General features: G+C 44.4%; 1 protein-coding gene and 1 long non-coding RNA gene across 3 annotated transcripts in view; one reads left to right on the forward strand and one right to left on the reverse strand.

Moving 5' to 3' along the window:
- Nucleotides 1–25432, forward strand: part of LOC137351645 (nuclear receptor ROR-beta-like) — a 98089-nt gene that overhangs the window by 64551 nt on the left and 8106 nt on the right. For both annotated transcript variants that reach the window (XM_068016296.1, XM_068016295.1), the window contains exons 3-9: nt 4262–4403; nt 6147–6560; nt 8172–8293; nt 9055–9187; nt 16134–16241; nt 16751–16861; nt 19239–19351. In XM_068016296.1, coding sequence (XP_067872397.1) covers nt 4262–4403; nt 6147–6560; nt 8172–8293; nt 9055–9187; nt 16134–16241; nt 16751–16861; nt 19239–19351 — 1143 coding nt within the window. The remainder of the gene's footprint in view (nt 1–4261; nt 4404–6146; nt 6561–8171; nt 8294–9054; nt 9188–16133; nt 16242–16750; nt 16862–19238; nt 19352–25432) is intronic.
- LOC137351647 (uncharacterized) overlaps nt 17277–25432 on the reverse strand; it is a 68440-nt gene continuing 60284 nt past the window's right edge. The window contains exon 4 of the long non-coding RNA XR_010969545.1: nt 17277–17444. This is a non-coding gene — a long non-coding RNA (uncharacterized lncRNA). The remainder of the gene's footprint in view (nt 17445–25432) is intronic.

Below are 25432 nucleotides of genomic sequence, written 5' to 3' on the forward strand. Positions count from 1 at the left end.
AGGCCAGCAGAATGTGCAGACAAGTGGCAGATGGAATTTAATTACAGAGAAGTGTGAGGTGATGCATTTTAGCAGAAGGGATAGGGTGACCCAATATAGATTTAAAGTTGCAGTTTTAAAGAGTGTGCAGGGACCGAGGACCTAGGGATGAAAATGCATCGATCTTTGAAGGTGGCAGGACATACTGAGAGAGTCGTTAGCAAAGCGTATGGGAGCTTGGACTTCACAAATAGAGGTATTGAGTACAAAAGCAGGGAGATTATGCTGAACCTTTAGAAAGCGCTGGTTAGGCTCCAACTAGAGTATTGCATTCAGTTCTGGTCATCACACTTTAGGAAGGATGTGAGGGGCCTTGAGAGGTTGCAAAGAAGATTTACTAGAATGGTTTCAGGGATGGGGATTTTAGTTACAAGGTTAGGTTGTAAAAGCTGGGGTTGTTCTCCCTGGAGCAAAGGATATTGAAGGAAGATTTGGTAGAGGTATACAAGATTATGAGAGGCTCAGATAAGTTAGACAGGAAAAACTGTTCCCATTAACTGATGGTACAAATTAGGGGACACAGATTTCAGGTTTTGGGCAAGAAATGCAGGGGGAATATGAAGAACATTTTTACGCAGCAAGTGGTAATGACCTGGAACTCACTGCCCATGAGGGTGGAAGCTGAGACAATCAATGATTTTAAAAGGAAATTGGATGGGAAATATACTTGCAGGGCTATGGGGATCAAGCGGGGGAGTGGGACTGACCGGATTGCTCCGCAGAGAGCTGACATGGACTTGATGGGCCGAATGGCCTCCTCCTATGCCATAAATGACTCTATGACCACCGGACATCTCCAAGCAGTTTACAGCCAATGACGTACCTTTGAAATGCAGTCACTGTTGCAATGTAGTAATGCAGCAGTCAATTTGTGCACAGCATACTCCCACAAACAGCAATGTGATAATGACCAGCTAATCTGTTTTTATGATGTCGATTGAAGGATAAATATTGTCCAGGACACCGAGGATAACTCCCCTGCCCTTCTTTGAATTAGTGCCATGGGATCTTTTACATACAACTGAGACAGCCTCGGTTGAACATCTCAACCAAAGGACGGCACCTACGACAGTGCAGCACTCCCTCACTTCTGCACTAGAGTGATGGTCTTGGTCTTGATTTTTGTGCTCCGGTCCTGGAGGGGATACTTGAACTTACAATCTTCTGACTCTGAGGCAAAAGTGCTAATACTGAGCCACGGCTGACACACGGTGGACCAAAGTTGTTGGCAGGAATTCTGAACAGCCACCGTTCTCAGCTCACTCTATATTGTCATGGAACTGTATTTATTTTCTCCTTGGATTAACACAGTGTGCCTTTAAGACAAGGAGCGAAGGTTTGGATTTCTGGGGCACAGTGTGCTGCAGCTGCATTTTGTTCCCTTCGCAACAGCAGGATATGGTATAATGTTTTGGTTTGACTGTATGTAAAACTGGCAAAAACCCATCTGAACCAGACGCACCAGCGAAGCGTACTGAAGAGAAAAGAACAGTCCATTCCCTCTCAGCAGAAATTCTACAAGGAGCTACAGGCTGAATTAATTGCCTAAAGAGGAAATAACCCTTTTAAGAGACTATTTGGTATTGCTGAAGGAACTGTTAATGCCTGCTGCAGCTGAAGAGTTTGAATGCCTATCAAAAACAGACTGCTTCATCAAATCCAAGTGAATTCAAGTAGCATTCGATTATTTTCACATTAGAATACCTTTATCAATCAGGAACATAGCCCACAAAAACTTACTTGTTTCTTATTCTTAAACAGTTAATTTTTTAAAACGCCACTTTTAAAACTGGTTAACTACTGTTATTTTTGAGTGTATGTGTGCAAATGGGGGAGTTAGATTAAAATAAGAAGTTATAAGGTCTTTAGACATAGGTTTATCTTAATAGTGTTTAAGTTTTAGTTTTAATAAATAGTTAATTTGTTGTTATCTAAAGATATCTGGTTTGGTCTGTTTTATTCCGGGGGTTACTAGAGTGTTTAATTTGGCTGTTTGCAGGTTGGTTGGAAATCTTTGATAATATGCTGCGATTTGTGGAGTGACGAGACTGAATTGACAGTGCGTTGCTCCCGCCGCGGTCGTAACAATATCCATGTATTCTAATAAAAATTGATACAGTGCCACTAAATTTATAACTTACATTTACCACAGACAAGCTGCAACCTTCCCCACCATATCTGAAAGTAGCATGGTGCAGTAACTGCAGTAGACAATGCTGACACAGGTCATTATCATGAATAACAATTGAGAATCTAAGCCGAGGTCAATATAGAACTTTAACAAGAGTTATTTATTTTAAGTTGACATTATTCATGTTTATAGCCAGAACGAAAAAATTCCTCGGTGTTGAAGTATAGCTTTTATGATTTTAGGCTAGCCAGAGCAACATTTAATTTTGATGTTTGTCACTGACTATTCCAATGCTGTCCTGGCTAGCCTCCTATACCCCCTCTCCCCCATAATCTTGAGCGAATCCAAAAATCTACTGCCTTTAACCTAACTTGCAGCAAGTCCCATTCACCAAGCATCTCTGTGCTTGCTGACCTATATTGGCCCCAATCTGGTAAAGCCTCAATTTTAAAATTCTCCTTCCTATTTCCAAATCCCTCTAAGGCATCGCCCTTCGCTATCTCCATAACCTCCTCCAGCTCTACAGCCCTCTGGTTAAGTAGCAGTATCAAAGCCTGGATGCAGGTTGCCTGCCAACTGCTCTCTGAGCTACAAGTACATAATGGGGCTCACAGGAAGAGAGATGAGAGAAAATAGCTTAAAGAATCATTCCTACAAAAACATTGTGCAATAAAGATAATGGCCGGAATTTTGCTCCTACCACCCCGCCTCCCCCCCCCTTCCAAACGAGCGGGCTGGGGTCGGGGGGGTGGGGGGTGCATTCCCAGCCCCCGTCGCCAATTTACGTGGGGCGGCGGCAGCAAGAAAAGGCCCACCCGCCCCAGGCCAATCAAGGCTTTTAAGTGGCCAATGAACTGGAACTTAAGGGCCTCCACCTGCCGCCACTGGCTGAGGCCTCAGAAAGCCCGCCTCATCAAAGCAGGTGGCCTTCTTGCGGGCTCGGGGTGGGGGGTCCTTCCTGATCGGGCACTCTGTCCCCCATGGGGGGGGGCCGTCTCAGAAGCCCCAACCTCCCCCAACACACAACACTCCCCCTGCTCCCCTAACCGACAACCCCCCCCCCCCCTTGCCTCACCAGGGCCTGACCAAATGTCCCCAGCAAGGCCCTAAAAACTTAACTTTTTTCCAGAGCTGTCCTTCATCTTCTTCGGATAGCTGGGCGTAGTCCCAGCAGTGCCCGCTGCTCCTGGTTAAGGAGGTGCAAGTCCCGCCCAACACCAATTAAAGGCCGGGGAACATAAAATCCAGTCTGGCTCCCCAGGCCTGGTGGAGGCAGGCTCGCCACCAACTTTTCAGCTGGTGGATGGCCTCGCCCCCCACTGCCCAACGAAAAATTCCGGCCATTGTGACAATAATGCAATGCCTATCATATTCTCAAGATGTTCCAAAGTACATTGTAGTCAATTAGTTATAGTGAAACCTGTATAAACACACGTCTTTTTTAAAAAAAAAAGACACCTGCAGATAAACAAATGGCTTGCAAGAGGTGCTCTGAAACCATGGGCACTCTCAAATTATAAACGACAGACTGCTTTCAATGCACCAAGCCCTTTTCCAACTTAGAACACGGGAGACACAGGTCTGTCCGAGGCAGCAGCAGCTTTTGTGGAATGTGGGAGGTCTTTATCCCGTATCCATGGTTCCAGAGAAGCCACTTTATCTCTGGAATTGAATGTTTGCACAGCTTCATCCCAGGAGTAGAGTGGTTTCCTTGCCTCGATGGATGCTGGGAAAGAACTCCCCATTCTACTGAATATGTTATACAGAGTGTACAATGACCACTTTGTGAATAGGGGGAGCTGGAAATAAAGGAGAGCTGCTGTCGGTCTCTAAGATGTCCGTAATTTGCAGGTTTCAATGTACTTTTGAAGTGTACTCGCTGTTATGTAGTTATTTATTCAATAAATGGAAAGAGGCACGTGTTGTTATGAATCTGTGTCAACCTCTTGTCCCAAGCAGTGGGATACCTACTATTTCTTGGCAGTATCTAACTCTGAAGCTAGGAGGGTATGGGAATGCTGTGTGCTATCCCAAATTGACACAATTATGAACTGCCTTGTAAGTTTTTAAAAATCTCATTTTCTGAACCAGGGTTTCTTCAGGAGAAGCCAGCAGAATAATGCTGCGTATTCGTGTCCTCGTCAGAGGAATTGCTTGATTGATCGTACCAATCGGAATCGCTGCCAGCACTGCCGACTGCAGAAGTGTCTTACTCTTGGAATGTCACGTGACGGTAAGAGAGAAAACTGGAACTGGCTAAGCCAGTCTGTCTTTTCATAAATCACCCTATACTTAATGCAGTATTTGCTAACTTCTTTTGTCTGTTTATGTGTTTTAAGAATTATCCACAATTAGGAAATTGTAAATTGGCCTTGCTTAGATTGTTTGTTGATTTTGGAGGCAAAACAGACCCCAGGTCCAACAAGCTGTTCAACTGATTCTTATTAGCAAAAGTTACTGGCAGCACTTCAGTGAGAGCCTGGCTCCATTCTGGCATTCATGCTGGCTCAGGCTTGCTTGTGAGACAGCCAGATATAGATTTAGATCATATTGGATTTGAACTCTTCTCAATCTGCTAGTATAAGTTCACTACATTGGACCCAAATAAACACATTCCTGGCCAAACTATAAATTTTGTTCAAGTATTGAATTCAAGGCATGAAATCAAGCATCTCAATTTCCTATTACTCCTCCTTGATCTAGGCATAATGTATTCCCCAATTATCATTTTTTTAAAAATAAGAACACTTGATACCTGGTCCATCTACCAGTAGATTTCACCTGCAGGCAGCAGCACAATTTAGAAGTTTAACCAATTTGACTATTCTGCATTTCTTTAGATGAATGAGTGAGTGAATGGACAGTATTCCAAAGATTTCCAAATTGGTTATTTTTATCTGCGGTTTACAGAAACCCTGAGCATCTCCCCTTGTACAAGCACTGTTTTTCTTGGTAGGATAGTAATGTATTTATCAGTGTTTGACTACTGTTAGGCTGCTGATGGAATGTTGCTGTGGAACTGGGAAATGGAATGCACTTTAGCAATAAGCAGCTTTCTCAGCAATTTCTTGTTGCTGTATTTTACTAAGATATAACTTGATAAAGCATCAGTTGATTTTTAGACTCTCTGCTTTCCATTCTTCTGTATCATGTTCGGTCACTTTTTTAAAAAAAATGTCTGCATTGGAAGAATGTTGGATTAATGTTCACCTTTAGTGCAGCTTTTAAAAAGTCAAATGAGTTACTCTCACATTTTGGCAGTTTTTAATTATTTCCACAGAAAGGATTTAGAAAAAAGTTACTTTTAATATTGGCTTTTTGAATGTATTTTCGCTGTTTTTTTAAAAAAAGAAAAGCACCTAAATGAAAGGTAGTTAATGGTGCGAGCGGAAGTTTTCCCGAAACAAAAGCAATTCTTTGGCTTACGTTGGACATCAGAAAACATCTTAAAGCTGGTTTTATTGCCAGGCAGAAGGTGGACAGTAGGGGATCAGTGACCTGTTTTCCACCTGCTGATTCTCAATCATTTTAAGCTTTGGGTTCAGACAGATCGTTGGGGCAGAGGAAGGAGTCTTTACTCTGCATACAGCTCACACCACCTGAGCTGTAATATTTTAGAGTACCAAAAGTGAAAAGAATTTTACTCTCACCTGGATGAGCGAGACATTTAATTGCAAGGGAAATAGATAATATTTGGGGGGTTTTCTGTTTTCTTAAAATCATTTTTAATGGCGAATAAAGGTGATCTGATCAGCAGAAAGAGTTTTCAAAATCATATGCAGAAATGGAAGACAAAAATTCCGACAAAGATTGGCCGATTTCTGAAGAAACGCTTTTCCTTTTAAACAAAGATGTGTCTCTCATTTAAGCGCCCAAAACAACTATCGGATTAGTAATCATATGATTGTACAATTATTAATAAAGGGATTGGTGACCATACAACTACTAATAAGGGTTTTGCCTTACTTTCCTATAGCCGTGAAGTTTGGTCGCATGTCCAAAAAGCAACGTGACAGCCTCTACGCAGAGGTACAGAAACATCAACAGCACCAGGAGCAGCTGGCAGCAAAGGAAGGTTCAGAAGGACTTGCACGAGTCTACACAAACAGTGTCAGTAGTGGACTGGGAGATCTGGATGACATCAGCAGCACATTCTCAGACGGGCTTCTGTTTGACTTTCCACTGACCCCTGAAGGAGGGAGCAGTTTTTATAACTTTGATCTTTCAGCCTCTGCCGAACCATCTCCAGATCAGTCTGCTATGGATGTGAATGACATTAAACATATTAAACAGGAGTCCATATATGAAATTATGCTGGAGCCCAGTTTGTTCTCATATCCCTCACCAGAGAACAGTCAGCTAGTCACAGAAATTTCAATGGCAGAGATAGGTATGTATCACTACTCCTTATTAAGTCAATATGCAGATGTGTGGGCTGCCATTCTGCTTGTAAGATTGTCAAATAATTATTGACATGAAAGGCCATTTGGCCCATCTTAATTCATCTATCTGGAGAGATCCTCAATTTTCTCCCTTTCATTACCTGCTATATTGCAAAATGAAAGTTTCTCCTTGAAGTCATTATAAGGACACACTGTAAAACTTCTGTCCAAATATTTGTGTATAACTTGGAAGTGAGAGTAATCCTACTATCACAAATTATGGAAATGAAATGTCATCATGGGCCAGAATTTACTGTCAAAGTAATTGAGGCTAATGGTGCTCTCTGTTATTTATGTGCAAATCAGACAGCAACTTCAGTGGAGGAGCAGGTGTGCAGTTAACTACCAATATCCAAAAGTTGCTGTCATCACTCCACCATTAGCTTTGCAAAAACGGCATTTCGTTGTCTGTGTCGCCATTGACATGCATTGAATGTAGCTGGGCATCTCATGACATCTGCCGTTAGTTTGACTTGCTCCACCTCAAAAAGATTTTGCCCACTAAGATGCTGAAAGTGATGGTGCAACAAGAGAAATAGGGCATCGGGGACCTGAATGAACAGGGCCGGTATCTCCTTAACCAATGAAAATAGAAACACATGTAGAACTGGGAAGGAGGGTGACTACAATGTCAAAAGAGATACAGAGAGAGAGAGATAAAGAGAAGGAAAGGGAGATTGGATTGAGAGAGGAAAAAGAAAGGTAAAGTAAGGAAAATCTCCCTGAAAAATTCAAAACCTGAAGGAATGAGACTCCATGCATGGAATAGTTAATTTTTAGTGCCAGATAATTAACAATTATCATGTCATTAAAAAGGTACTTGGATACTAATTGCTAGCCCTAAATATCTGCTGTCGGTTTCGTTTGTATCTACCTCGCAAGTACAGGAACTTCATGACCTTCAATGGAAAACCAGACAGCAAAATGCCGTTTCCACAAAGCTAATGGCAGAGTGGCATAACACAGACAGCAACTTTTGGATTTTTGCATTTAACTGCATGTCTGCTCCGTGTCTTACACTTCTGTACCATTTATATATTCAGTATAAATAGCAGCAAGTGCTATTAGCCTCACCTGTTAGGTTGAGAGCAAATTCTGCACCATAACGTTGCTATATTTTTCTCTTCTCTCCCGCAAGCCAATGTTTCTTTCCCTGTCTGATTTCTCTTTCTACACCTGATTTAACATTAAATTTCCCATCCTTAAATCTCATTGGTGAAGGAAATATCCTGTTGGCTGCCCTATTCACCCAGGCTCCAAATGCCCTGTTTCCATCACTTTTATCAGCTGTTATCAGCTCGGATTTCCAACTTGCTGGGCAAAAACCTTTTTGTGTTGGAGGGTGTAACAGCACGTATAACTAACAGCAGACGTCGTTAGATGCCTTGCTACAGTATGTCCTGACCCTATAGGAGAGCACATGAAACAAGAGCCTAGAAATGCCATATATTTTGCCATTGTAAATTGGATCCATTGGATTAAATTCATGAGTATGGCTAGTTCTGAGCAGCGTGTTTTGTATCATCTCCTTAAAACCCATATCCTCTTCTCTTGTCCAGATCGGATAGCACAGAATGTGGTGGAATCACATTCAGAGACTTGCCAGTACACAACTGATGAATTGAAGCAGCTTGCCTGGCAGCCCTATACACAAGAGGAAATCAGGAATTTTCAAAATAAGGTACTGATTAAACCCACTTTAAGGGATCTTGAACAATTACTATAAAAAGTAAAATTATTAAATAAAACAATGTATTAGTTTATGCACAAATTATCTCCTGTTTATTTCAGTTTGTCTTCACACATTAAAAACACAAAAATTAATGTAAAATAACATTCTCATTTACTCCAAACTAAAATTGTTGGGGAAAAATATTTTATACTGGGGATACAAATCTGTTTACAGAGATGATACAATAAGAACACAAATTCCATTGAGATTATATTCCTGATTTTAACCCTTGATAGCCATCCACAGTAATGAGAGTATAACCTTGTTCTTTCTCATGCAATCAATGAAAAACTCTGCCTCAGCCATTGCATTATGACAGTTGGGGGTTGCACCTTAAAAACTTGCTGGATACTGTACCCTTTGCAACACAGGCATGAAAGCAGCTTAACTTCAGGCACTAAAGCCAGAATCCTGTTCTGCAGGATTGTCACAGAGGTAAACGAAGATTGGGCTGGACTGCAACTGTTCTATTAACATGGGAGTAAAGCAGGGTTTTATCATAATATTTTCCATGAGTTACTGTTTGCAGGGTATCCTCCTCTATTGTCACAAAAAGCACACATATATGTTTAATTTATAACAAGTGTAAAGTTAAGATAAAGAAACAAATTGATCACTGTCACTATTACTTGACAGATTTACAAACTGCAGTATATAGCCTGCTGATGTCTTTTGTACAGTACATTTATTGTGATCCTATGTTTGAACAGTCATGTGAGGCCATGTGGCAGCAGTGTGCAATCCAAGTGACAAATGCAATCCAGTACGTGGTGGAATTTGCCAAGCGGATCAGTGGATTCATGGACCTGTGTCAGAATGATCAGATCATACTCCTTAAAGCAGGTACATATCACATCCATGCTCTTATTCTGCCAAAAATAGGCAGGTACTGATGGCACAAAACAACATTGTTTTTAAAAATTTGGACACTGGGACCATAGCAGAAATACTTCAGTAGCGTTATGACAAATAGAAATCCACAGTAGAAAACAGCAACACCAAAGAAGCAGTAAAGCTGAGGGCCTGGGTAGGACTGAGAATTATAACCCTGTAATTTCACCTTCTGGGCCTGTTTTGAATCGAAGTGGGATGAAAGGCTTTCTATTAGATGTCTTTCAAGAGACTGAAATGAAGAGTTTCTCCATCTGTATAGTAAATTAGCAGCATCAAATAAACTATCTTCCAATTTTTTTTTAGCCTATCTTTGCAAACATGTATGAAAATGTTATTCCTAGAGCGTCCTCTGCTTTGGGCCGACAGAGGATTGGAAATAGGACACATTCTGTAATGAAGATAATTAAGTGCAGGCTACATATCCAATCAAGGTAAACCTACTGGGCCTCATTTGGGGAAACAATAACTACAGCAACACTGCAGTAGACAGTTTGCACTTCTAGGGCAGAATTTATTGCAGCTGTTTGGAGCAGGAATGGAGGCGTGGAGGGCCGGAGAATAGCATTAGATGAGTTTGCCCGGAAATCCGACATCATAGCATCAGCGGTGGGAAAACACCAAGGCGGTCTTGCCACCCCAACATGACGGGAGTGTAATTTAACTGGCAGAATATGTAGTTATAAAACATTAACATGTAGTTGTAAGCAAGTCAGTGGGGGGCTTGGAATAAAGTAAACGACAGGTGGCCGTCATGTGCCTTCAGATCTCCGGCTGTTGAAAGCTGGCGCCACTGAGGCAAGGCCTAAGTGCCGTGATGGGTAGGCAGCCATGACCAGCGCTGCATAGTGGAAGAGGGGGGAGCGGAGGCCATTGTTGGCCTATAGTGCTGTGCACTCTGCGTGGTTTGGCTGGGTCTCAGGTGCCAATACCAGGTGAGCTGGATCTCAGGTGGTCTGCAAGGGGGGGGTGGGGGGACTGGGTCTCTGGTGGTCTGCAAGGTGGGGGACTGGGTCTCAGGTGGTCTGCAACATGGGGTACTGGGTCTCAGGTGGTCTACAAGGGGGGGGAACTGGGTCTCAGGTGGTCTGCAAGGGGGGAGGTGCTTTGTTTTGGCTGGTTGTGTCGGGTGGCCAAACTGTCGGGTGAGAGGGTCAGACGTCAGCAAGGGTGAGCACTGAGGGCCTTCAGGGAGTCTGCCGGGAGAAATAGCAAAGGGACAGCTGTCATGGCAGGGTCGTCTCTGCAAGGACAGGGTTCTGGAGGCCTACTGGCCATGTGGCATTGGTCTAATACACCTTGTCTTTTTGGACCCCCGTGGTGTGATGCAGTGCCTCCGATGGAGGGGGGGGGCCATGAAGCAACTGCACCTGCCCGTGAAGCTGAACAACATGAGCAACAGCAGCCGGCCATGCCAATAAGGGCCCACCTGCGCCAGAGTGTGTCCCGGACTTGAGTCACCTACCTCCAAATGTCCAAGTGGCATTGTCAGCGACGTCATCAACTTATGCGCCATGCTGCAGGACAAGTTACGATTGATTGGATTTGGTGGTCACCCTATGCCCGTGGCCTTGAGCACTGTGGCACTTAACTTTCCAGGGATCCACTGGGAACATGTGAGGGGTCTCCCAGGTAGCAGCCCACCACTGCATCAAGGAGGTAACCAATGCCCTGTTCAAGAGGGCCAGCAACTGTGCGCACTACTGGATTGACCCTGATAGTCAGGCCAAGAGGGCCATTGGATTCTGGGCCGTCGTTGGATTTCCCTGGGCGCAAGGTATGCTAGATTGCACGCATGTGGCATTGAGGCTCCAACGGATCTTTCATTCCATTCAACAACTTACATTCCATCGATGTTTAACTGGTCTGCGACCACTGAAAGCAATTCCTGCAGGTGTGTGCCCGCTTCCCAGAAGCAGCCATGATGCCTACGTACTTTGCCAGTCCCAGGTGCCACAGCTTTTCAGTCCTCCTGCTTGCCTTCACGGATGGATTCTCCGGGACAAGGGCTACCCATTGAAGACATGGTTTATGACGCCTGTGAGGAACTCTCTCACTGCAGCAGAGGAGAAGTACAACACTTGCCACAGCTCCACCGAGTGACCATCGAGCAGGAAATTGGGCTGCTGAAGAATAGATTCCAGTGCCTGAATTGATCCAGTGGAGCACTGTGGTATGCCCAGCGAGAATCTCCATTATCGTGGTGGTTTAATGTGCTCTGCACAGTCTAGCCCTGCAGAGGGGGTAGGCCTTGAATGATGAGGACATGATTGAATGACACTCCTCCACCGACGAGGAGGATGCAGAGGAGGGTGATGAGCAAGCAGCACTGAATGTTGAAGCCCTTGCACCAAACGCCAAGCAGCTTGAGCGACAGACCAAGGAGGCAAGAGACAATCTCATACTTAGCGGCTTCCAGTCACCATGATGGCCTCTCCGAGAAAAATGAATAAAGATTCACTTCAGTATATGCAGTTTGTCGCCTCCTTTCTTGTCTTCCGTGCCTAGCGCCCAGCTGAACCACACGCTATGGCCCATGGGAGACCCAACTCAAATGAGGGCTGTGCCTACATTGGAATCCTTTAAGGGGGGGACGGGTGAAGTCAGCAGCTCACAATTAAGGCATGATAAAATAATAATTTCCCACAGTGAATGTTAATTTCGAAAACAAAAAAAATTTATGCGAAATAACAAATGTCAAATTTCAAACTCCCGTGAAACCCTAAGTATCACTAGGTGGTTTTCTTTGTGTTTAAGAGTGCTTCAATGAAGTGTAACCCCTGCTCCAGCAGCTGGGCTGGAGGCAGGCTGCCCCTTGGCCTGTGATGATTTTGGCGGCCATCCTCTGGCTGCCTGAAGCCTGGAGGGCCCCGGCTGCTTTAAGGTTTCCTGCACAGGTGCAGGACTGTCCTCGGGCGTCGCAGCTACTGGAGCTGGGTTCACTGGCAGAGGGGCTGAGGAGCCGCTGTCAACACTCGGACCACCCTGAGAGGGAGTCCCAGCTATGGCGTTCAGCCTCTCCTCCTCCTCCTCTCTTTCAAGGCTTACTGGAACCTTCCTGCTGACCAGAGAAGGACCGAGGAGCTGGAGAAGACTCCAGGGGCCTCGTCCTTCTCTTGCCTTGCCACTGCTGCATTGAGCTCATGGCCAAGGCGATGGTGTGCAGGTCTGCGCAAATTTGTGGGATCTGACTCTCCATGAGGGTCACCAACCTCTCAATGGAGGAAGCCATGTGCTTACATGCCTGAGACATGATCGAACTCGTGGAATGAATGAACTCCTCCATCATCCCCTTATGGCTGTGCATTGCCTCTGGCATCACCGCCAGATGTAACCTTACTATAGAACCATAGAACAATTACAGCACAGAAGGAGGCCATTCAGCCCATTGTGTCTGCGCCAGACGAAAATAACTAATCCCACCTTCCAGAACCTGGTCTATTGCCTTGCAGGTTACAGCACTTCAGGTGCATGTCCAAGTACCTTTTAAATGAGTTGAAGGTTTCTGCCTCCACCACTGTTCCTGGCAGTGAATTCCAGACACCCACCACCCTCTGGGTGAAAACGTTTTTCCTTAAGTCCCCTCTAATCCTTCTACCAATCACCTTAAATCTGAGCCTCTCTTACCTCTCTGCAACTCCAGCATGCCCTGTGCTGTTGATACCAGAGGCTCGTCATGAGCCTAGGGCTCAGCATAGGCCTGGCCACCCACAGTCCTCCGACTGTCAGAGGCTTTGGCTGTCTCAGCCTCAGCCAGCTGCTGTGGCACGTGTGTGGTGCTCTCACCAACTTGTGACCCTGATTCTACAGCAAAGGAAACCCACCGAGGTGAAAGTCTCTGCGCTGGTGGCAGGTGCAGGAGAGTCATGGGATGATGCTTCCTCTAACTGCTGATCCTCTTCAGAGGTGGAATTATGTCCCTCTTCCACTAGAGTCTCCTGCGGACCCCAACCTGCATGAGAGAATATAAACCTGTGTGGGTTCGGATGTGCAGATCTCATCATGCCAGCCATATACGATGTGGGTCTCCAGGAGTGAACTGTATATTGATGGAAGACAATCCTCACTCGCTTGTGCGGAGACTTCAGTCTCATCATCCACTATTGAGCGGCCACACTGGGTTCCCTCTAATTCTACTGCCTCCTCCTCAGTTGTTGAGAGAGGCTGACGATCTGGGATATCTCCACCAGTCCGCGATATCTTCCTGTTGTTATGGGCCCTCTTGTCCTGCAAGTGGAAAGAGGGCAATTGTCATACTTTGCAGAGTGATCAACATGAAAGTTCTGCTAATGGCAGCTTCGTGTCCCCTACTGGGGTATCCTAAATAGCAAACGCTCCCATCCACTCTCAGGGGACTTAATGGGAGTGAGCTGTGAAAGAAGGTGATCTGTGGCCGAGATGCAGCTATGCATCTGTCAGGGTGAGGTGATGCTTGACCCCTTTTGCTATCATCTTTGTGGTGCCTTCCTCCCCATGACCCGCTTCCTCCTGCATAGCCACATGCAAACCCTAAAAAGGAGAGAGGTTTGGAGCAGTCACCTTGGCAGAAAGAAGGAGGTCGTTGACTCTTTTGTATCACTGTACCCTTGTTCCATGGCTGCTGACCTCTTCACTGATCTCCATCTGTGCTTGGTCAGGCAGGAGGACCTTTTCTTGCCATCACTGGCAAAGAAGACCTCCTGCCTTTCCCTTGCAGCCTAAACTGTGGGGCCACCCTATGACTTGCCTCTGCCATCCTGCGGCATCCTTCTCCAAGGGGTTGGGGGTCCAGGAATCACTACAGCAATGGCTTCAATAGAGAGAACTGCAAATGAGTCCAAGGCAGCAATGTTAGCAGGGCTGGCACGGCTTTAAGTATGGCACCAGCATCTGTTCAGGAGTCATCTGACGCAGGACTCGGCACCTCAAATCCCACCTTGTCACATAATTGGCTGGGTCCCGTGCCTCCATTACGATAATTGGTCGCCTATCATGTGATTGCGGTGGGCCAGCTGCACATGTGATGAGCAGAGACGGAACCTTGACCCACAATGTGCTCACTAAATTCAGCCCCTAGAGTGTCTTTTATAGTTAATAAAATATCCCAAGGCTCTTTACAGGGACTCGGGGACCCCAAGCAAGAAGGAAGACAGAGATTAGGGAGGTTATTGAAGACACCGTCAAATGTTTTAAGGAAACTCATGAAGGTGGGAAGAGAGTTAGCAAGACAAACAGGTTCAGGAACAGAATTCAAGTGGAGGGACATGATGGCTGAAGGTCCTACTACTGGTGTTGAAGCAGAGGGAAGGGTAAGTGCAGTAGATCAAAGTTGCAAGAGTGGACGAAACTTACTGGGACACAGATGTGGGGGCAAGGTAATTGGACAGTGTTATAAAGGTAAAAGCTATCTTTACCAAATTTACAAAAGTTGTATATTTCAAGATTGGTGTGGATTTCTGGATTAGAAACTGGATTGAAATAACAATATTCGAGCTGCTGGTCACAGTTTTCAGATGTTCTTTATGCGTTTTAATTTGTACTATGGATAGGAAGAGTTTTTTTTAATCGCCATTCTCGCTGTCAATGTTTTTTCTTAAGTTATCTCTTGGATACTACTGCAAAACAGCCAGCAGTGAACACTCCAGTATAACATATTTCGTTCATTTCAGTGTCATGTTCTAAATATGTAGTCCATAAGAGTGTTCTAGACTGTAGGGAAATACTAACAGCAGCTGTATCACTGTCTTTGGAAAATTACCTGGACGTCCTTAAGTGCATCGTCATAAAAACTGATAACACTACATAATAACATTCAATTTTAAAATGGAAGATATAGCATTATAGAATTACAAAGAAATCCTAGTGATTATAAAAAAATGTTAGGCACAGCAAGAAGATTAGATGTGATTTTGTTTCTTTTTAATGCTGCTTTTCAGAACTATAGTTACTGTTACAAAATAAATCTCACATATGAAAAGCAAATAAGAAAAAGAAAACTGACTGGATTTCTGGTCTGGTTTTGAAAATAGGTAGTCCTGCTTTTAAAGTGGATGTGAGGGCCAAGTCAGGTATGAACTGTTTGCAAATCAAGAACTTAGAGCTGATGTATTTACTGTTTAAAATTGTAGAGTGATGTATTAATTTTAGAATTACAGCGCAGACAGAGCCATTCACGCCATTGTGCTTGTACCAGTGCTAACTTAAATGGAGATATCTATTTGAAAACCAATTCTTTCCCCATTCCCTATTTTCTTTTATACTCTTCCTTTTCAAATACTTAATCCAATTCTGTTTTTAAATATAGTCGGTATCTGCCTCTGTAGCCACTTGAGGTAAAGTTGTTCTTAAAAACCTGCTGAGTGGAAACATTTCTCAACTTTCTCCTTCCTTCTTCTAGCGATAACCCCAAGCCTGAGTCCTCTTGTTAATTTTAATTTGCTCGTAAATTTTTTCTATTTTCCTGCTGCAGTTGCCTTTGAATATTTCTAATAGTGGATGTTTCATGTCCCCTTCAGTTCTTCGTCCTCTGTGAAAACGGAGACAAAGTGGATGATTTTAGCCAACTTGCTGGATATTGGAATTGGGAGGAATGCTGTTTTTACACCCCCCCCCCCCCCCTCCCCACCATACTCTCTTACCATCAGTGGAGACTAAAATCAGGTTAGGTGTCAAACCAGCGTTGCAGCTGATCGGGCTGGTTCGGTTAAAATTGCCCCCAAAGTGCTCTTGCCTTTTTATGTTGAAGGAAACTTTTTTAAAAAAATTTTGTCCTCCCATTTTAAAGATTCTGCTGGGGATGTTAATTTTAATGCTGCTGTAAAATGGACAAATTCTAACAACACATTGAAGTTCCTATTCCAAATTAAACGGTGTTAATTTTGCGAGATTGGAGAGAGAATGTTCTGTCTTCCTGTTCTAGGTTGCCTTGAGGTCTTGTTGGTTCGAATGTGCCGAGCATATAACCCTTTGAACAATACGCTGTTTTTTGAAGGAAAGTACGGAGGCGCGCAGATTTTCAAATCATTGGGTAAGATTTGATTAACTTAAAAATAAGGAGGTGTTGCAAGTAAATGCAACAAGCCTAGAAATTTGATGGCACCAAATTGGCAGCACCTAAGCTTCCAATATGGAGGACAGGAACTGCAAACTTATTACGGGCCAGGAGTGCACTGCCCGCCTTATTAGTATAGGCAAAAAATTAAGGTTAAACGTTGGATTTGAATTTCTGTTTTAGTCTTACTGTTAAGATGATTTGTAATAATGATTTCCCAGCACTCGCCCATGTGAGCATGGAACCTTGAGAGACTACAGCACACTGTGGAGAGTGAGGACTAAATCTATCCTAAAAGGTCTTGTAATTCAGGAGATTCTCCAATGCTACTTTATGACATTCAGATTTAGGAATCTACAGAAATAATTTACTCTTGCAGCTGTTTTTTGATGTTGGTGACCATTTGTATCTCCATTATCCATAATCTCTTTTCCACACGTTCCTGCATCTGGATTTACAGGGCTAATGTTTCCTCTTTTCCTCAGGTTGTGATGATTTGATCAGCATTGTCTTTGACTTAGCAAAAAGCTTGTGCTGCCTCCATTTGACAGAGGAAGAGATTGCATTGTTCACAGCTGGCATCTTATTATCACCAGGTTTGTAAAAATATGAATGTTAAAGCATTAAGCTGGAAGATGCAATAATTGTTCGCCATCTCCTGATTTTGAAGTGTTTCGTTGTGTGTAGTCTAGTGATGCTGTCTGTTGGTTCAGTAATATTGAACCAAATAATGGGTTCTTTTCCATGATTACTTGCTTGATATATCTCCACCTAACCAGTGGAGCCAAAGTGCTTCTTGAAAGGGATGTGTGTGGCTCTGGGGGGATGGAAGCTGCGAAGACTTAACTTAGCTCATTTTGTGCACCTCCTCATGGCCATTTTATATGTGCTCAGATAGTTCAGCCAGTTGATGGCTGGAATCAGGGCTGAACGGCTTGAGTTCCATCACAGGAGAGTTCACTTTCATTGTTTCAAAGTGCAAAAATGAGTACCTGATCTTGGGATGTAAGAAGGAAACAGGAGACTGAGAAATGCTTGCCATATTGTTGAAATATCTCTCAGTTGTTGGACAGTAGAAATGGCATCAGTCCAGAACTCAATGACTTTTCATTCCAAGGATGTCTGGCCTCCATACGTAATGTTTTCCCTCCTTGTCCTCCTTCTTGATGGGAAGGTACCCTAGTTAAGACAATATTTTATCATAAACATCATTAACTGATCTGATCCGGCACCAATAAAATTGCAGACAGGAGTTTCCTTGTTACCAGTACTTCCTGGTCAAGGTTGATCTGAATTTGACTGTTGCTGCTGTTCCTTTTTTTGCATAATATAATTGAGTAGCAGGCATGTGAAGATCTGTAATAAGTAGAGGAGTATTCCTCTTTAAATATAAAGCAAGAGAATGTCCATCTGTTTTTCTCCAAAATAACAAGCTACTTTCCAAAATCACTAGAACATCCAGCTTGAAGCATCTAGTTTCTGGACATTCAATTTGTTACGGCTCTAATTGTAATGAAAAATGGATGTTCTCCTCTGTGCATTCAATCACTTTATTTCCTTCCTCTCTTTGATTAGCTAGCTTAAGACTTGAATATCCAGTCATGTAAAGCCAAGAAGTCCAGTCTGTGATTGAATATTTTAAATTGAAATGGAAGTCCCTGATTAAACTGTTGCAAGGTTTAGACAAGTTTTCTCTCCCATTGAGATGGTTGATTCCAGTGACTACTTCCCTTATTTTCTGATTTGAAAGTTTTTGCACAGCCACATAAACATTTACCAGAAAAGTTTGGCCACAGTTATCACCTCAGTCCATTTCCAGGGCCCTAGGCAGCATTGATGGAGCAATAAATTAATCACAAACCACATTTCTTTACTTTTCATAAACCACTGATACTCAGCACATGTCTGTATTTATACAATAAATAAAATATATTGTAGTTACTACTTAATTTCAGCATATTTAAAGTTATAACAAACAAGTTAAAAAAGTAGGGTATATTTAAGTTTGCTTTTTTAAATTTGTATAATTTGTAGAGACAAATGAGAATTAAACGCTTTGTTCCTTCAGGTTTTATTAGCCAATAGATAAATGGGATGTTAGCCCTCCCCAAGATATGTTGAGCTATTGCTCATTACCCGCAACCATCTCAATAATAAGCAAACCTACCGAATGAAGGGAGTATTGACTGAAACTGAAAAGGTCAAAGCCTTAACTTATGTTATAACTTTCAATTTATAAAGTGGCTTATCACATTCTCTTGAGGGACTCTTTGTCCAGTTTTTTTTTTTTTGGCATGCTGTCATGATTGTAATGCGAGCAAACTTGGCAGCCATTTTGCACAGAGGAAAGTTTCCATAAATAGTACGTGATTTTTTAAAAGCCAGTTGATCTTTTCTGGTGCTGTTGTTTGAGGGAGGAATGTTGGCTAGGACATTGAGAGAACTCCTTCACTTTCAAAAAGTGCAAAGAAATCTTTTTCAAAGGCAGGCAGGGGCCTTGTTTACTGTCTGAGCTGAAAGTTGAATATTTCTTCAACATTTGTAGGAAGATGTGAGCTGCAAAAAGAAATAAATTAATGCGGAATGATGCTTAGTGATTATTTTTTATTATATAAACTAAGCTGCACAGGTTATACAGGCTTTGGATGAATGGTCATCAAGTTGCAGTACAGGAAACCAGTAAGAGGCTTTATAGGCATCCTTTAAAAAGAACTGTTTAGAAAGATAATGGGGTTGAAATTTGTCTCGGGCTGTGGCATGAAACGAGCGGTATCAGATCGGCCACCCGTTATTCGCAGCGCCTAATATTTATAATTTCATTGACTGCAATGGATCTGATGTCAGGCACTGCATATAACGGGGGGGGCAATCCGATATCACCTGTTTTGCGCCATTGCCCGATTTTAAAACTTCTACTCTATTATCTTTGCAAATAGATGTGGAATAATGTCTCACTTTGTCTGTTTCTTTTAGATCGACCATGGTTGACAGAAGCTAGAAAAGTGAAGAAGCTACAGGATAGGATTTATGAAGCATTACAACATGTAATTCACAAAAATCACCTGGATGATGACAAGTTATCAAAGGTATATTGATTTGTTTAAGGAGAAAATAATTATGGGATCATAAAAGCAGTAATTAGTCTGACTGAGTACAATCAACAGTGGATGTACAACAGTATGCATTAGTAAAGCACTTTAATGTAGAAACGTTTCCAGAGTACATCACAGAAGCGTAAGGGCGAATAAATGGGCAGCAAGTCGAAAAGCCATTAGGAGGTGATCAAAAGCTTGGTCAAGGAGATGGACTTTAAGGAGTGAAAGGAGGTCAGGGAGCTGCAGTAAGTTTTAGGAAGGGAATTCCTGAGAATGGGAATGTAGGTAACTAAAAGCCTACTGGCCAGTGGTGGAGTGAAGAGCAGGAATACACAAGGCTGCAATCAGAGGAATGGAGAGTTCAGGGAAATGTTGTAGTACAAGAGCAGGGATGTGAAAGCTTTTTGCATGAGGGGGCACATAACAAATTTTGTCCTCCATAGGGTGTTGGTGAGCAAATTTCAGAAGGATAAAGGCATGAGAAATTTATTTTACTATTAATCAAAGCAACAAAAAATGTGCATTTTTGTGAACAAGCTTTAAATGAGAAGATTAGTTTATTAATTTACTATGTTGAGCACTGATTTAGTGAGATACCTGCCATTGTTTTTGCTTGCATAAGTAGTCAATGTCTGCCCGGACACTTGATTTAGTGATGCAGGGTATTCCAGATAGATGTCCATCTGTCAGGAGTGATCGCGATCGCTCTCTCCCCTTCTCTATGTCTGTCTCTCTCTTCCCCCCCCCACCCCCTCTGTGCCTGGCCGGAATTTTAGCGGGTGGGGTGGGGGGCGGGAATGGAATGGAGGCTCCTGACACGCTCCCGCTTCTGCCCGCTGCAATGGGGATTTTACCCTTGGCCAGTTGGGCGGCCCAGACCTGAGAAAAGCAGCCTGACAAAAGGCTTTCTGACAGCCTTTGTGGGGTCCCCACATGATCAGGCACCCTGTGCCTGACGGAGGGCCACCCAGGATGCCCCATTCACCTTCAACACCCAACACGCCCGCCCCCCCCCCCCCACCCAGTCGACCACCCTTACCTCAGCTGGGACCCAACCAATCAGCCCTGGTGAGGTCCCAAAAACGTAACTTCTCTCGGGGTAGTCATTCCTCTTCAGTCTTCAGCTGGGTTGCAGTCCCAGCAGTGGCCACCGCTCCTAGTGGCGCTGCTGGGACTAAGACTTGCCGACCTGCTGATTGGCTAGCAGCTCCATTAGGCAGGACTTCCTGCCTCAATGAGGTGGAGATCCCGCCTCAGAGCAATTAAGGGCCAGGGGACCGTAAAATGCGATCCAGATCCGCAGGCCAGGTGGAGGTGGGATCGCCACCGACTTTTCAGTCAGTGGTTGGCTCCCATCTGACGAAAGTAGAATTCCACCTCTGTCTCTCTCTTTCCCCCATCTCTGTGTACCTGTCTCTCTCTCTTTCCTGCTCACTGTGTGTCTGTCTTTGTGTTTGTCTCCCCGGGCCTACGCCACAAGCCTCAGGCTCACCTTCACTTTAATCAGCCTGCTGGTCGACTACCATCTCCATCGTGACCCTCTCTATTCATTAACCTCTGGGGTCTCATCGCCGGGCCACAGCCAATTGCCACACAGGCATGCAGTGCTCTCTGGGAGTTGTAGTCCCAAGTTATGGTTCCGTCCATGGTGACAGGGGAACAGGGGGGGGCTACATTTTCCAGCAGGTGCTCACTCACCAAAAACAGCAGGGGCGGCCGATTGTCAGTCATCGAAATCTTTCGTGGGTTGGAAGAAATTTCTCATCCCTGAAGCTGAAAGAAACAGCCGAGGGCAAAAACCATGCAGCAAGGAGGAATGGCCGAGTGCAGTTTACATCCGTGGGCCAGTTGGAAACTTTTGGCGGGCCGGATCCTGGCCCATGGGCCGTATGTTGGACAACCATGTGCTAGAGCAAGGGGATGGGTAAGGCAATGGAGGGGTTTAAACTCAAAAGGTGAGAATTTAAAACTTGAAGCATCAGGGGACTGGGAGCCAATATAAAGGAAGCCAGCAGATGCACTGAGGATCAGCTTCAAATCCTCACTAGATACAGGCGAGGTACCAGATGAATCGAGGTCTGCGAATGTTGTACCATTGTTTTAAAAAGGGTGCAAGGGATAGGCCAAATAATTATAGGCCAGTCAGTCTGACTTCAGTGGTGGGTAAATTGTTAGAATCAATTCTGAGGGACAAGATAAACTGCCACTTAGAAAGGCACAGATTAATCAGGGATAATCAGCATGGAATTGTGAGGGGAAGGTCATGTCTTATTATCTTAATTGAGTTTTTTGAGGAAGTAATGGGGAGGATTGATGAGGGTAGTGCAGTAGATGTAGTCTACATGGACTTTAATAAGGCATTTGACAAGGTCCTGTATGGCAGACTGGTCAGTAAAATGAAAGCCCATGAGATACAGGGGAATGTGGCAGATTGGATCCAGAATTGACTCGGGGACAGGAAACAAAGGGTAGTATTCGACGGATGTTTTTGCGAATGGAAAGCTGTTTCCAGTGGCGTTCCACAGGGCTCAGTGTTGGGTACCTTGCTGTTTGTGGTATATATTAATGATTTGGACTTAAATGTGGGAGGCATGATTGGGAAATTTGCTGATGTCACAAAAATTGCCCGTATAGTTAATAATGAAGAGGATAGCTGTAGACTCCAGAATGATATCAATGGTTTGGTTGAGTGGGTGGGAAAGTGGCAAATGGAATTCAATCCATAGAAGTGTGAGGTAATGCATTTGGGGCGGGCAAATAAAGCGAGGGACTACACAATAAATAGGAGGATATTGAGAGGGGTAGAAGAAGTGAGACACCTTGGAGTGCATGTCCACAGGTCCCTGAAGGTGGCAGGACAGGTAGATAGAGCGGTGAAGAAGGCATATGGAATGTTTTCCTTTATTGGCCGAGGTATGGAATACAAAAGCAGGGATGTGATGCTGGAGCTGTATAAAAGGCTGGTTAGGCCACAGCTGGTGCATTGCTTACAGTTCTGGTCACCACATTACAGAAAGAACATAATTGCTCTGGAGAGAGTACAGAGGAGATTTACAAAATGTTGCCAGGGCTTGAAAGTTGCAGCTATGAGGAAAGATTGGATAGGCTAGGGTTGTTTTCCCTGGAACTGAGGAGGCTGAGGGAAGACTTAATTGAGGTATACAAAATTATGAGGGCCCTAGATAGAGTGGACAGAAAGGGCCTGTTTCCCTGGGCGGGGAGGTCAGTTAACAGGGGACACCGATTTAAGGCGATTGATAGAAGGATTAGATGAGACATGAGAAAAAACTTTCACCCAAAGGGTGGTGGGTGTCTGGAATTCGCTGCCAGGAACTGTGGTGGAGGCAGAAACCCTCAATTCTTTTAAAAGGCACTGGACATGTACCTGAAGTGCTGTAACCTGTAAGGCTATGACTCAGGTGCTGGAAGGTGGGATTAGATTGGGTGGCTAGTTTTCTCGGCCGGCACGGACATGATGGGTTGAATGACCTCCTTCTGTGCCATAATTGTTCTATGGTTCTATAAGCCTGTGAGGACAGGTTGATTGGCAAGCAGGTCTTGGTACAGCATGGAATACAGGAAACAAAGGTCCCGAACCCGTGCGGGAGCACAGCGAGACAGTGCTGGCAATCTTTCCAGTGGTAGTCAATTACGAGGCCGCCACCAGGACTGCCATCCAATTAAGGATGGCGAGCTGCCTCTCCGAGCTAATGGCCCAATCAGAGGGCTGACAGCTCTGCAGCCTCGGCAGCTCCCCAAGAGAGGTAGCCACTGTGGAGGCTGCAAGGATAATGAGAGGGCACCTCCATATTGATGCACCCTCTCAGGCAAGTAGAAAAATGTATTTCTGTGCTAGGACCAGGCAGGCAGGCCCCAGTGATTGGAGGGGCAACCCCTCCAATGGTGGCATTGGGGTCGCAGGGGCAGCCATTGCCACCAGGGGCCCCTTCTTCAGGGCATGCAGCCTCCGAAAACCGAGGTTCCTTCCCCCACCCCCAACCTCCCGGGAAACAGCTGAGAGGCAGCCACCCACACGGCAAGGGGCGGTAATTCCACCAACAGAATGCTGGAAAATGGCCGTCAATTGGCCTTTTAATTATGTAAATTTCCCACCCACCTCCGGTCAGTGGAAGGCTGAGTTGCTGTCATTTCCGCTGCCGGGAATATCACCTGGTTACATAAACACATTCCTCCCAACGCCTTTGGTGACCATTTTCCCATTCTTCCCACCTCCCAGCCTGTCTCCAACGGGCTAGTAAAATCCTGGCCAAAGTTTTTGATGACCTAAGTTTGACAGAGTGAGGAGGATAAATGATTGACCAGGAGGGGATTGGAATTGTCAAATCTGGACGTGACAGAGGCAGAGGTAGGCAATGTTACAGAGGTGGAAGTAGATGGTCTTTGTGATGGGGAGGAGATAGACTTTGAAGCTCAGCTCAGGATATAATGGAATGCCAAGGTTGTTACCAGTTTGGTTTAACCTGGGACATGTGGGGAGAGGGAGGGGGAGGTTTTAATGGGGCAGGCATGCAGTTAAAATAGCTGCGCGAAGACTTAGTGCCCCATTCCCATTCAATTCCTGCCTGCCGCTGTATTAACTGGGCCCTTTTTTTGGTTAGCCAAGGCATCTGTGAACCTCCTCCGCCCCCCCACCCCCACCACCCCAACCTCAGGTGGAAGCTTCATTAATATATACTAAACTTGACATTCAAAGGACCCCAGTGGCATTTTAACACCCTACTAGGCAACCCATCCAGTAAGAAGCTGCCCAGGAAGAAGATGAGACCTTCTAAGGCAAATCAAAAATGTTCTTTTATTGGAACCGAGGTGCAGGAGTGCTCCTGTAGACCCCACAAGCAAAGTCTGGGCCTCTGCTGCCCTGGAAAGATCTCTCCCAACAGCTCAGCCCCACTCACCAATGTAACTTGATGTAGCAGGCTGCCTTTGGTACCCACAATTTTGACTTCCCTGAATCAGCCAAGTGTCTCATTTCAGGCAGGCAGCTGGGTAGCAGAATATAAATGAAGCATGGCCTTCAAAAATCAGCCAAGGCAGGAAAGCCATCAGCACTCCCATTCCTGCCTCCAGCTGTCACCCAGGAGTTAAAATCTATCCCAAAAGCTGAGGAGGGGAGGGCATCTGTGACAAGGGTATGGACTTTATGCAGGGGCTGGAGATAATGGCTTCAGACTTCCCTGTATTTAACTAAAGGACATTGCAGTTTATCCAAGACTGTGTTTCATATAAGTAGTCTGACAACACAAAGACAGTGATTTTTCTTAGGTGGTTTGAATTTTGTTTTGTTGAAATACTGAATGAATGATTAATTGAGCTCTTGAAGAAAGATTAACCACTTGGCTATTTTTATCTCTGCTCTATAGTAATCCTAATCTCAAATATAATCTTTATCTGGCAGAGCAGCTCTGCATATTTCAGGATTCAGGAACATTTTTCTTTGGTGCTCTTTGTTCCTGTAGCGTTATGTTGGCAAAATGTCAGTAAATTTCTAAAACTGAATGTGAATACTTAAATTACAGTAAGCTCCTTTTTAAGGGCAATTTTGTGTGTAAAAATGATATTTTGACTGCTTTCTTAAATTATCGGTTCAATGAAATAGGTTTGCATAACTTGCAAGCATGAGGCAGGAAGAGAGTGGGGAGCAGAGGGATTTGCAATGAGAAACCCAGATGTACAGGTTTCCTTCAAGTCCTGCCACATGTAACACTAGGACCTGTTTTAAGTTTTCTCAACAGGTTTTCCATCTGACAGCCCGCCAGATTGACGGGGTGGAAAAGAAACCGAGGGGCAATCGGGGTTTAGATCGGGGGTTTCTTTGGATCTTTTGTGTTTGGATTGAAAAGGGATCGGGGTCTCTGGGGTTTGGGTCAGGGGGAGAGTGGGGCCACTGGAGTTTGGGTCGGGGGAGATCGGGGCCTCTGGGATTTGGGTCAGTGGGAGATTGGGGTCTCTGGTTTGGGTCAGGAGGAATTGGGGTCTCTGGGGCTTGGGTTGGAGGTGTCACAGCAATTTGGAAGGGGTGTGGACAATGGGGTACTGTGGCATTTGGATGGG

Source organism: Heterodontus francisci, chromosome 36 (assembly GCF_036365525.1).
Source record: "Heterodontus francisci isolate sHetFra1 chromosome 36, sHetFra1.hap1, whole genome shotgun sequence".
Lineage (NCBI taxonomy): Eukaryota > Metazoa > Chordata > Chondrichthyes > Heterodontiformes > Heterodontidae > Heterodontus > Heterodontus francisci.